The following is a 13025-nucleotide window of genomic DNA, read 5'->3' on the forward strand; positions in this document are numbered from 1 at the left end:
AACAATTTAATTAAATGTGTCTGATCAGCACTTTCCAGGCAGCATGTCTGAGTCTCTGTGCTCATGTACCATAAACATTACATCAATACATCCAGCAGAGGGCGCTGCTGAGCTGTCCCAGTAGCAGGATCAGACCAGTCACTGCAGACTGGACCAAAAAATACCATTAAATGTAATGAAGTGAGATTAGACAAAAAGAGGTGTTGGTGGTGGTGTGTGCAGACAAACTGCTCCACAGGCTCCTTCATCTTCTTCCCCTCCAACATAAGTTTCAGGAAAAACTAAATCTGAATTTACTTCAACAGTCACCAGGAAAATGTTCTTATTTAGGTGATAAGCTGAGGCAGCGATGTCCTTTATCTGAGGAGTTGTAGATTCTATTTCATCCCTCCACTTCAGATGAGTCCAGCAGCATCTCTGCTCCTAGTGCTCTGAGACTGCTTGCTTATGGCCTTCCTCGCTTTTTTAAAGAGCTCCCTGAGAAAGTTCTTGTTCCTTTGAGTAGATCTCTTGATCAGCCAGCTTCTCCCGAAGCATCGTCCCTCCTTGGCCCTGCTTCAGAGAGGACTACACCTCCAGGCCAGGCTGCCTGTGTTTGTTAGTGCTCATCTTTTTTAAACGTTCCCGCTGAGTAGCTGTCCTTCATGGTTGACTTTAACCTGCCAGAACTACTTGACTCCGTTCATCAGGAAACACTGTTTTTCCCTCTTCCTGTTTCAGTGGTGGAGCTATACTGTTATAGCCAGGGCCGGATTAAAAGTGCTCAGGCCCCTGGGCCCAAAGTGTTTAAAGGGCCCCATTCACCACAACATTGTGGAAATTGTGAATTGTGAAACAACATTTCTAACATTTCTCAGCCAGTGGTACCAATAGCAATACACTAGACACTGTGGTGTAACTATCTGGCTTTTATGTACATTTTCTTTCATGTCCAAACTGCTGGTGTATGCCCTACGCCAAGCCTCTTCAAATGACGGCCCGCGGGCCACATACGGCCCAGAACCAACTTCTATGTGGCCCAGCTTATGTGAAAGAATAAAGATATTAATGAAGAACCTTCAGTCATTCCTGATTATGTAGCGTACAATCCTACCATTGTGCAGACCATGAATGCAACACTTGGTTGCCAAGCAACATTAACCCCAGCGTGTGTTGTGTTTTGTAAGAGTAGCACTAGCAAACATGTCACTCTCTGTCTCAAAACGCAAAATTGACAACAAAAAACGCAGCTTCAACCCCGCCTGGACTAATAAGTATTTGTTTATTTTCCATTACATTCGAGCACCAAACCGATGTGTTTAATATGCAGTGTGGCAGTGTTTAAAGATTAGATTGTATATTGGACCTTTTTATGTTAAAAGTTAGAAGAAAAATAGGCTCTGACTGGAATTTTCATTATTTCATTTTGTGCTTTTGCCCTTGTCATGTCGGTCTGAATTTAAAATAGAAAAACTAATACAATACTTATTTTTCTAAATTTAAATTCATCTTTTTTTTTCATTTATTTTTTTTACTGATTTATTTTCCCTTACTTTATTTACTGGCTATGATACTTTTTTTTTTCATTTGAGAATCTGGTCCACCTGAATGTCTAACTGAGTAGCCCTGCTCTACATGATCCCCACATGGGCCCAGAGAGGGTGTGGGCCCCCGGGCCCGTGCCCATAATGCCCATTGGATAATCTGGCCTTGGTTGTGGCAAGGAAGACTTTACCAGGGGGGCTGTACTGAGAAAGGAAAATATTTTGGTCCTCTCTCTGTGACTTCTGTAATAAATTTGGTCACTTTCGAGAAAAACACATCAAAAATAAAACACGTTTCATCGATTCATTGGCTGCCAGCCATTGTTATAGCTGATGACTTGGACAGCCAGTGAGTTAATCTGGATCATACACAAATATTAACCATTTCAAAAAGGTTTGTAGAAAGGTAAGTTGGTTGTTTTGTTGGAGTATGTGGAGCCTGATGTGATAGTAGGGGCCTCAGTTCTGGTTTACCATCTGGTGGTGGTAGACTGGATCCTCTAGTTCCATGTTGGGAGCTGCAGAGCTCTTAGGATCTACAACTTCCTTTTTCTTCATTTTCATATCTTCCTTTACTATTTAAGACCTGCTAAAGGCTGTATTTCTCCACATTTTCATGCCATAGCTAGTTACGTTAGCAGCTTGTAGCCTTGCTAGCCTCTTGTAAAAATGAAACTGGATCATGTAGCTTAATCAGCGCTAACATGGATACTGGGGCTGAGCTTATTTATAGTTTATTTTTTTAGCTCCAATTAAAAAAAAAAAAAAACTTAATAAACTATGCTTATGTAAAGTTTCTAAATATCCTCACTGGAAACTAAATTTGATGTGGTTTTCTCATATTATTGTAAAACTACCCCTGTAACTAGATTACCACTCCGCTTAGCTTCATGCTAACAAGTTCATGACATTAGTTGTACTTGTTCAGACAAAATTTGCAGCTACACATCCATGTTTTTTCAATGACTAGTTAGAAAACTACTTTAAATTTTACTTCAAATTGGTGTAGTGATACTGGTGAGTTACACGGTTCCACACTCTGGAGAGATTTGTCTTTTCTCCTCATGGAACTTCAATCAGCAACAGAGGTGGCTAACGCCACCCTGATTCTCTGTTCACCGCAGCTGAGGCAGAGATGCCAACTTTACATGTCTTTAATCAGCTCTTGGCTGAGTTTGTGTCATCCTCCATGTGAGCTGGTGCTAAAAAATTATACTCATACGAAACTCAGGGTCTCCGCCTGCAGCTCTGTTTTCTTGTCTGACTATGCTCGTCTTCTTCTGGATCGCTTACATTGAGGAGATGAGGTCGCCTATCATAACATCAGGCCTACTCACCTCCTCATACCCCTCATTCCTCTGCCATATGCGCAAAGTGATTTCAGATGGACTTTTTAATGTTTGTGGCAAAAATTAGAGCAAATGTTTAGATAACAGTAGAACAGTGTTGAGTGTCATGCACTCTCTGCTGGCTCGGCTCTCTGTTCCCACTGCACAAATGGAAATTATTCAAATAAATGTACAATGTTGTTTTGAGTAAACACAAGACTAACGTCTTATTCTACAGGTGTGTTTGAGAGTAACAACTGAAACACAACGCCATGTGAGCAGGCCTGCAGATGACGGAAACTGTTTCTGTGCCCTGACTGACAAATCTGCATCAATCATCCATCATTTGTTTTTTCACACGTGTTAAAAATGTTTAAAAAATAAACAGATTTTTTTAAATCTTAATATGAGCACAAAAAATGCTAATATTATATTTATAGGTTAAACTTTTTTAATGTAAATAAACATGTTTATGTTTAAAACATATAAAGCCAGTTTTATTAAAAACTGGCTGATTTGACCAATTTGAAAATAACTATGTGCACACTATAATAGATAATAATCATATCTTGATTAATGTCAATAATATTACTTAAATTAATGTGAAATGTAATAAAAGTGTGTAATGAAAAAAATCACTTGATTAATTGAATAATTCCTGTAAATCAGAAGTGGCGTTGTAATGGAGAGCCCTCCGGCATTTCGTACACGTGGCAGCTTCTTCTTGTACCCACGCGTGGATGTGAAGCCGCGTCTCAGACTCTAGAGTGAGTTATGGCTGTGGGAGATGTAACTTCCATTTTACACTCATATGAGAATGGGTTTTGAGGAGGAGAAGCTTAGAAAAGCATCCAACATCATGCAGCATCCGCCCGCCGCCGCCGCCGCCGCCGCGCTCCGGTTTACAGCTAAATGAGACGTTCACGGAGCACCCCGGCATGGGAGAACAGCCATTCAAAAAACCAAATCGTGAATTTACCTTCAAGATAATGTTTCCGGTGTTATCCATTACCTTTTTTCGTGAACAGCTTTAGTAGACAAATGGGTCAGTTACCTGGCAGGTGTTAGCTTCACTCTTCTGAGGTCAAAAGTCAGAGTCAAACGAGTGGCGTTACTAGTTGGTTTTAAAGACATATTTTACGAGCAGCACCTGAACGCACGCTGGATTGGCATTGGTCACCTGACTCGCACTCCGAGTCACGTGACTGATATTCCATCCTCGCCATTTTGCAATGTGGGAGAGAGAGAGGCCACTTTTTATGGCTAACGAGTAAAACAAAGCAGTTTTATGTGCTGAGGACAAAGAGCGTCGAGCCGCCCCGTGTATCAGTGAGTATATTTTATTTTACGTACAGCCACGCGCTCCCCGTCACTTATTAACCGTTTTAAAACGTCCTTGTACACTGGTGTGTGTAACTCCCTGCACTGTGTGTGTGTGTGTGTGTGTGTGTGTGTGTGTGTGTGTGTGTGTGTGTGTGTGTGGCTAACAGTGAAGCTAACAGTGTGTGTCTTTATTTCTCCCCCTTTTTGTTAAATAAAAGCCTCGTTTGTGTCCGAGCAGCTTTATTTTTTTCCCAGCTGCTTAACGAGTGAAAATAGTTTTCAGTTTGTTCTGAACTTTGTTGCACAGTGGGGAAAAAGTGGAGGAAATATTTTTAGATCCTGACATAACAGGTGCTCTCCTGAGACGGTTCAAAGCACATGATGGTGTTTGCAGAGACACTGAACTGATTACAGTCAGGATTTAAGATAAGAAAACTTATTCAGTTTGTTGTAAAACTAAATAAAGAAGCTCAAAAGTACTTAACTATAAGTTTTTGCAGAGTTGCATGGGTCAGATGTCCTGAAAGTTGTGCTGATTCTCACCTGAAATGTTAGATAAATGGATAAATTCCAGTCACTCTAAATTATATTCTTCCCCAAAATGTATTTAATCCATTCAGATCTTCTATAAAAGCAGAAGTGGGAGAAAGAGGAAGGAGAGCTGTGGTCAGAAAAGGGGAAAGAGGAAAGTGTTGGATATGAGAAGATGAAAGGGGTTTAACCACATGAGATGGGACCATTTCCTTTTAAACACGCTTTATCTGTTTACAGGCCTGTTTATCTTTATTTTGTTTACCTGTCTATTTACCACGGCTGCAGGGCTTATCAACAATAGATTAAGCTGTTCCTTTTCTCACGGTGGTCCTTTGGCTCCTTTTATAGTGAAAGACCACGTCATTTATCAGGCCTCTGTGTCAGTAATATTTTTATTTACATATGAAATTTAGCACAGTAATTAGTCTGTCTCAATGCATCACGCTTTTAAAGGAAAATAGCACTTTTATTGTTACTTATTGCTTTCATTTCTACTCATTTATCTTTTTTTCTTGTATCAGTTTTGGAGATATTTCTGTCAGAAGTAAACATAAGGGCCTCTACGTGGACACAGGAGGCTTCTGTCTGGAAACTGCATTATAAAAATAGTTTTGAGCATTTTCTTACAACCCATTGAAAATTTCAACACGCAGGAAAAATGTGCCGTTGACTTCCAGATGTCCTGTCAGAGAAAAGCTGCTGTTTGGCACACTGAAACAGTGGAAATAACGAAGGAAAAAATTAAATGCAGCTCTTTCTTCAGGCTTCTGCAAAGCAAAAAGCATCAACAGAGAAACTGTCTGTCTGGAAAAGTTTGGAAGTGTTTTGTTTTCTGATCTGTGTGATGTTTAAACCCGTCAGTCATACGTAATTATTTAAGGACTGTGAGGTTCCTTCAGGAGAGTTGAAGACAGTCTAAGTGGTTAACTAAACATCACTGTCATATAATCGATCTCCTGAACTAGAGCTGCACAGTTTATCGCATCGTCATGGCAACGTATGAGTGTGCCATAGTCACATCGCAGGTCCTGTAGTGGACGAGGCAGATTAACTTAACATGTTCTCATCAATTTCAAGGGAACCTGACAAGAAACCTCTAATGTAAAACACAATTCAAGGTTGAAGAATATAAAACGAAACCTTTACCGAGTTGCTCGTGCAACATAGGATGGAAGGAAAAACTGTCAAATACAGACAAAAACCATTCGAGTTTACATAAAGAGGGAAGAGCTGCAAAGGTTAATGTAAACAAGATGGCAGGAGCATAGACGTATATGAAAGATGGACGGAGCCACTTTAAAACTGAAGCCTATGCAGAAGTGCATAAAACTGCAGTTCCTCCTTCATCCACTAGGGGCTGGTTGCAAAACAGAGCAAATCGCTATAGACTCCCATGTTAAAAAGACCAACTTCACAGCAGAAATAAACATGTTTACAGCAGAAATAAACATGTTTACAGCAGGAATAAACATGTTTACAGCCTGGTTCAAAAATCCATTTTAGGTTTAATCAGTCAGGTTTACCTTCATGACAATTGTTGGGGGGAGTGAATTTTTTTCTAATTCGCCTGTTTAAAAGTAATTTAATCTCAAAATTTGACATATTTAGGGGCGTGTCCTTTTGATTGACAGGTACCTGATCTTCCACTTCAAGTCAGAAGAACGTAGAACAACCACGGTTTTTAGCTGTTAACAACGTGACTTAGCTTTAGCCCGCTTACCTCCGTTAGCTGGTTAGCTCCTATTATCTCCGGGTTAGCTCGGTTAGCTCTTAGCTTCAGGCAGTTTGGAGTTCGCTCGATGTCAATCATCCACCATGACACTTACAGCCCCCCTCTCAGCTCCACCTCTTTGCCCATATTTGTATTTTCCGGGAGAGACAACGCGCATGCCCCTGCCAAGATGGTGATGGTAGGAACCGCCCACCGAGCTTTAATTCAGCTCTTCAGAAACCTACGGGTGACGTCACGGAGGCTCCGCCCATCTTTTTATATACAGTCTATGGTCTGCAACAGGTATCAATATCGGCATCTGTATTGATGACAAATGTCACAAACTAAGGGTATCGTATTAAAGTCTTTGGTATTATCCATCCCTAGAGGAAATAACTGTTTATTTGCTTCTTCACGCCTCTTTTCCAGCTCAGACCAAACAAACACAAAGCAGCACAAGCAGGAACACACTCACAGTGTGTAACTTTCCTGAAAAGTGGCCGTATTTAGGAATATCTGCAACTAATTAACTGTAGTGTTTAATACAATAATTTTAATGTCAAGTGTTGATGATGGTTCCAGCAGTGAAAACACATCTGTCAGTCTAGTGCATCAGTCTGAGCACTTTCTTTCTTGTTGTTTTCCAGGTCATGGAGGAGAACAGCAGTGTATCTGTGCTCCTCACAGATTCCTCCTCTTCCTCCTCCACCGCCTCGCCACTGGGATCCGGCGAGCAGCCTGTAAATTCCAACGTGCCCAGGATTACTCAGCAAAAACCAGGTGACGATTCTCTCATCCAGGTCATCAAGAAGCTCAGTAAGATAGTGGAGAGGCAGCCGCAGCAACAGAAACGAGGACTCCACCTGCCGGCCGCTGCTGAAGACGAATCGCGTTGCAGAAGCTCTCCCTCCAAGAGAATCAAGAGGAACTGCGGCGAGGACTGCAGCAAGGTCGACGGAAGTCTGTCTTCGCCTCTGTCAGGTGACGATAACAACAACGACATCCCCCCCGCAGCGGCGGAGGCGGCCGGTAGCTCCGACCGAAATGATGGCAAGCGGACGGTAACGTGCTACCAGTGCAGCTTGTGCCCCTACCTCTCCCAGACGCTGCCCCAGCTGAAGGAACACCTGAAGCAACACAACGAGCAGCACAGCGACCTCATCCTCATGTGCTCCGAGTGTCACTTCACCTCCAGAGACCAGGCACAGCTGGAGGCGCACGTCAGGCTGCACTTTGAGGAAGGAGGCGACACCAAGCGGAGTCCTCCTCATTTAGATCCTCTCACCGAAGAGAAGACTTTAAGGAAGCAGAATGGGGATCAAATGGGGGCTGATGTCGCCACAAGTCCATCGGATGGCGCCAAGGAGCTACCACAGAAGAAGAAATGGTACAGCTACGAGGAGTACGGTTTGTACCGCTGCTTGATCTGTAGTTATGTGTGCGGCCAGCAGCGAATGCTGAAAACCCACGCCTGGAAGCACGCCGGCCTGGTCGACTGCTCTTATCCCATCTTTGAGGATGACGAAGGAGGTTCCGCGAGGAAGGAGGTGCAAGCGGCCGTTAACAGCGCGACACCCAGAGAGGATTTGGTTGTTTTCTCGTCCGCTCTTCAAGACAAAAGCCCGCAGCAGCTCCCCGCTGCCTTCAAACTCCAGCTCTGCGTGCCGGTGGCGGCTGACAGCAAGCCAGAGGCGCCGAATCTTCCCATCACCGATCCCGTTAAAAGTCCAAAAAAAGAGGAGGAAGAGGGGGAAATTGATGGATACCCCATCAAAGATGTGAGTTCTGAGGAGCCGGTGGTGGAGGTGCAGGTGACGACCGAGGCAGACGGCGAGGTGGACGGTCACCGCGATGGTCCCTCGGTCACGGACAGCCTCCTGTCGTCGGCCCAGAAGATCATCAACAGCAGCCCGAACAGCGCCGGCCACATCAACGTGATCGTAGAGCGCCTTCCTTCTGCTGAGGACTCGGTCATGGCGACCAAGCCGCTTCTTCTCAGCCAAGATGTCGACAGCGATGAGAGTTTGTTGGACGCACGGGGAGAAGTTCAGGACCACGTTGGGGGTGTGAAAGAGGAGCGTAACAGCAGTCCAGAACTTACCAGCAGCTGCTCACAAACGGATGACGTTAAATCTTCTCTTAGTAAGAGTAGCGAGTCATCTCGTGATGAAAACATCCCACCAGCCGGGCGCAAGAGGACGCACTCCGAGTCTCTGCGACTGCACTCGCTGGCTGCAGAGGCCCTGGTGGCGATGCCCATGAGGACGCCAGAGCTGCCCACCTCCAGCGCCAGGGTAAGCGTGAAGACCGTGTCGGTGCAGGTGCAGAGCCCACACGTGGACCAGAAGCTCTTTGACGTGACTAAAGCTGTACAGAAGGCTTCTGACAAGGACACCTCAGCTGCTCTGTTCGACTTGGAGCTCCGCAGCAAGAGCAGGGAGGAGGATCTGAGGTCCATAAGCATCGGGGAAGGAGACGAGGAGAGCCCCGCCGCTAAAGCCGGCATCAGCCTTTCGCTCCTTACCGTCATCGAAAGACTCCGAGAGCGCTCGGACCAGAATGCCTCCGATGAAGACATCTTGAAGGAGCTTCAGGATAACGCGCAGCTGCAAAGCGGCTCCATGGGCGGCGTGGTTTCGGAGAATGGAGCCATTCCAGGTATGGAGGGCTTGGTGAGCTCACCGGACGGGGGTCTGGTGGATTACGTCCCCAGCAGCGAGCGGCCGTACCGATGCCGTCTGTGCCGCTACAGCAGTGGAAATAAAGGCTACATCAAGCAGCACCTGCGCGTTCACAAGCAGAGGCAGCCGTATCAGTGTCCCATCTGTGAGCACAAAGCCTCGGACAGTAAGGACCTGGAAAGTCACATGATCCACCACTGCAAGACCAGGACGTACCAGTGCAAGCGCTGTCCAGATGCCTTCCACTACAAGGTGAGGAGACGTCAGATTCCTGAGTAATAATGTTCAGGATTTGAGGGTGGAAACAGCCTGATGGGTTTTATCTGTTTAAAGCAGAAATCACTGAGGATCCAACATACTGGTGTTTATTCAGACAAAGTAAAGGCCACAAATCTGACCCAGACAACTGGGAAAGCATTTATTTACAGCAAGGAGACAAGTGAAAACATGCAATAGACCAGGTTACCCCCTAACAGTGCGTTTTCATGGGAGTTTTAATTCCTGTTTAATTCCAAATAAAAGTTAATTCCACTTTAAACTGATGAAAAACGACTTTGTAAACACTAAATTCCCAATGCAAATTTTTATTCGGAATTAAACTTAATTCCGATGTGAGTCTCTGTTTTTTTTCGCATTTTAATTCCCGAACTATTTAATCCCTCTGTCATGTAAACCTTCACTCCGCTCTAAGTTAATTCTGGTCGTTCTGAGCATGCTCGTTACCTTGTCCTGTCCCAATGACGCGCGTTGTTTTGCCTCCCGTGTTCGGTGGTCTATCTTTCTTCTCCTTCTCAGTTGCTGCAAAAAGTGAAGTAGTATGCTGGTGTTGAGCTGCTACTTCACATTTATAATTCAGTTCAATTCAACTTTATTTATATAGCGTCAAATCACGGCAATGCCATCTCAAGACGCTTTACAGACAGAAAAAAGAAAACATGATGAAAGCCAATTCATGACAGCCTATATAAGGAAACCAACAAATTGAGTTGGAGGCTCCAACTCAATCGCCCATCCTGAGCAAGCACACTGGCGACAGTGGGAAGGAAAAAAAACTCCCTTTTAACAGGAAAGAAACCTCCGGCAGAACCCGGCTCAAGGACAGGCAGCCATCTGCCTCTGCTATATATAATATAAAACAATAAAGATAGCAGCAAAGCTGGTACTTATTATATAAAACAATAAAGATAGCAGCAAAGCTGGTACTTATTATGTAGTTTTTACAAGTTACGACTGAAAAGACGAGAAGCAGGGAGCCAACTATTTCCGGTACACGTCATACGTCACTTGCACCCTCTGTCCAATCAGAACCCTTCCCAACCTGCCACTCCAAAGAGGAATTAAGTGAGGACGAGATTCATGTAAACCTTCATTCAGAATTATTATCTTCATGTAAACTCGTTAGAGAAATAGTTAATTCCGAATAATTTAATTCTAATTATTAATTCCAAACTAGCTTCCTCCCCCCGTCCAAAGACATGCACGTTAGGTTAATTGGTCACTCTAAATTGCCCATAGGAGTGATTGTGAGTGTGAGTGGTTGTTCGTCTCTGTGTGGACCTGCGATGGACTGGCGAGCTGTCCAGGGTGTACCCTGCCTGTCGCCCAAAGCCAGCTGGGATAGGCTCCAGCTTCCCCGCGACCCTGAATTGGATTAAGCGGTTCAGAAAATGAATGAATGAATAATTCCAAATTAAAAAACACAATGTAACCGTAGCCAGCGTGGTCACTGGACATCGTCTGGTTCAGACCGTTCTCTGTAAACCCTGCCGATGGTTGTCTCTCAACAACACGTGGCGTTAAAAAGCTCATAAATCTTCTTCTTCCTCATTCTGACGCTCAGGGTGAACTTCAGCACATCATCGCCATCACGTCTCCATGACTACCGCGCTGCTGCTATGTGATTGGCAGATTCAATATCCACGTTAACGAACAGTTGAGCAGGGAAACCTGATGAAGTGGCTGGTCTGTGTATGACAGATGTGTGTCATGGAAAAGGTACATTTAGATTTAGCTGTCAAAATAAATAAACATTAAATACAAACAGTCAAACTGCTGTTTATACGAGTCTCACCGGATCACAAGAATACGACTTAAAACATCCGGCAGCGGTTCAGGGAACAACCAGCAGCACTGATTTTATAACTCATCTGATAAAAGAGCGCATTCAGCAAACGGCACAGTGCAGAGAATAATGCCTGCCGTTAACATCCAGACAAACAGAGGAAATACGGAGAATCCATTCAGCTTGCAGATCTGCTGGCGGACAGGTGAGAGGAAAGCAGAGTCTCTCTGGAGGGTTTTACCTGTTTGTCCAGCTTCTCGCTCCACATCAGCCTGCTTGATTTTAACAAGATGCACATGAAAATTCCTAAAGATCAAAAGTAAGGTGGGGGCGTGGCCTCGTCAGAGCGCCAAGATGACAGGAAGAGCGGACAACATGTCCGTCCAGCTTGCAGCCCGACCAATGAGAGGAGAGCTGCAGAGGAGCAGACGTACCTCTGAGAGGAGGATTCACTTTTTAATAAGAGATGAAGGTTCGTTGCTCTGATCTGGCTCGCATCATGGGACTCATGATTAGATTTGTCTTTTTATCCCGCAGATTTTAGACTTTCTGAAAGCTGAATGCCGGCCTGTTGCCATGACGTCTGCAGCCGTGGCGGCTTTGAGGAGGGTCTGTTAAACCTGCGCAGTGCATCGTTGAAAATCACCTAAAACTCTTTTCTGCTGCCGTTTTTCTTCCTAGAGTCAGTTAAGAAGTCACGAGCGAGAGCAGCACAGCCTTCGCGGCGACACGACGGCGCTCCCAGCTGTCACAGAATCCGCCACGGCGGTGGAAGAAGCGGAACGGGGAGCAGATGAAGGTAAGACACTGAAAGCTGTGTGATTTTTCACCTGGCAGGCTGACGTGTGTCATTAAAGCCGTCCTGTCTTACAGAGGGTTGCATGCAGAAGATGTACAAGTGCGACGTGTGCAACTACACCAGCTCCACATACGTCGGGGTGAGGAACCACAGGCGGATTCATAACTCCGATAAGCCATATCGGTAAGTTTTTATTATGTTTTTACTGCCGTTTGTTTGTGTTCAAGATAACTCAAAAAGTTGTGGATGGATTTTTACGTGAAAAGGAAGAACTGGTTTCATTTAAGTGGCGATCCGGATCACCGTTTGGATCCAGGAGCGCTTTAGATCTCTGGCCCTCAGTGGTTTTAGTTTCTTTTCAGTTTGCCAATGTTGCATTTTGGGTGTTTTATTGTGAAAAGCAGGGCGATTCAGCCCGGTCCCACGGCCCATTGTATCCCTGCTCCAACAAGCTTCATTGGTTGCTGGATCCATTTAATTTGGGTCAGGTGTGTTGAAGCAGGGATACATTGAAAACCTGCAGGACTGCGGCCGTCGTGGGACGGAGTTTGATAACCCTGCTGTAAGAAAAGTGCTTTTTAGTAGTTTCTGAAATCAGAGTTCACCGGTGGGGACATGCTGAGCGTCTGGCATGTTTGGTTGTTATCGAAGGCTTCATGCTGCTTCACCGCCGCAGTCTGTTCAGGTGATCATTGTTTTCTCACACCTTCAGACGACTCCAACCTTACCAACTATCACAGGTGGCAGGGAGGGAGCTCTCCGATCAGGAGCTTGTGTTTGAGATGAAATTGATCTGTCACAGATTCTTAATAATGGTTTCCATTCAGAATATTAGCTGAATAACATCAGTCAGATTAGGGAACGTGTCGATACCCTGGAGTCGCTGCTTCGATGTCAGTCAGTCACAAGATTGGGTTTGATGTTTTTGAGTATCACTTTGCTGATACGAAACCTGCTCCTCTGCGAAGTGGGAGCAGCTGGCATGTCCTCGTACCTTACAGAGAGACTGGCGTTACCTGGTATTACAGGAAATGTGCTGCGGTTCTGCTGCCTACGAACTAATC

The 13025-nt window shown here is 44.8% G+C and overlaps 1 protein-coding gene across 1 annotated transcript in view; it reads left to right on the forward strand.

Moving 5' to 3' along the window:
- Positions 1–4099: 4099 nt before the first annotated feature.
- znf507 (zinc finger protein 507) overlaps positions 4100–13025 on the forward strand; it is a gene marked incomplete at its 3' end in the record, with an annotated part of 44986 nt that continues 36060 nt past the window's right edge. The window contains exons 1-4 of the mRNA XM_079243383.1: positions 4100–4180; positions 7067–9352; positions 11844–11961; positions 12036–12144. Of these exons, the coding sequence (XP_079099509.1) occupies positions 7070–9352; positions 11844–11961; positions 12036–12144 (2510 nt within the window). The 5' untranslated portion in view covers positions 4100–4180; positions 7067–7069. The remainder of the gene's footprint in view (positions 4181–7066; positions 9353–11843; positions 11962–12035; positions 12145–13025) is intronic.

This window comes from Telmatherina bonti (assembly GCF_933228915.1).
Source record: "Telmatherina bonti genome assembly, chromosome: 1".
Lineage (NCBI taxonomy): Eukaryota > Metazoa > Chordata > Actinopteri > Atheriniformes > Telmatherinidae > Telmatherina > Telmatherina bonti.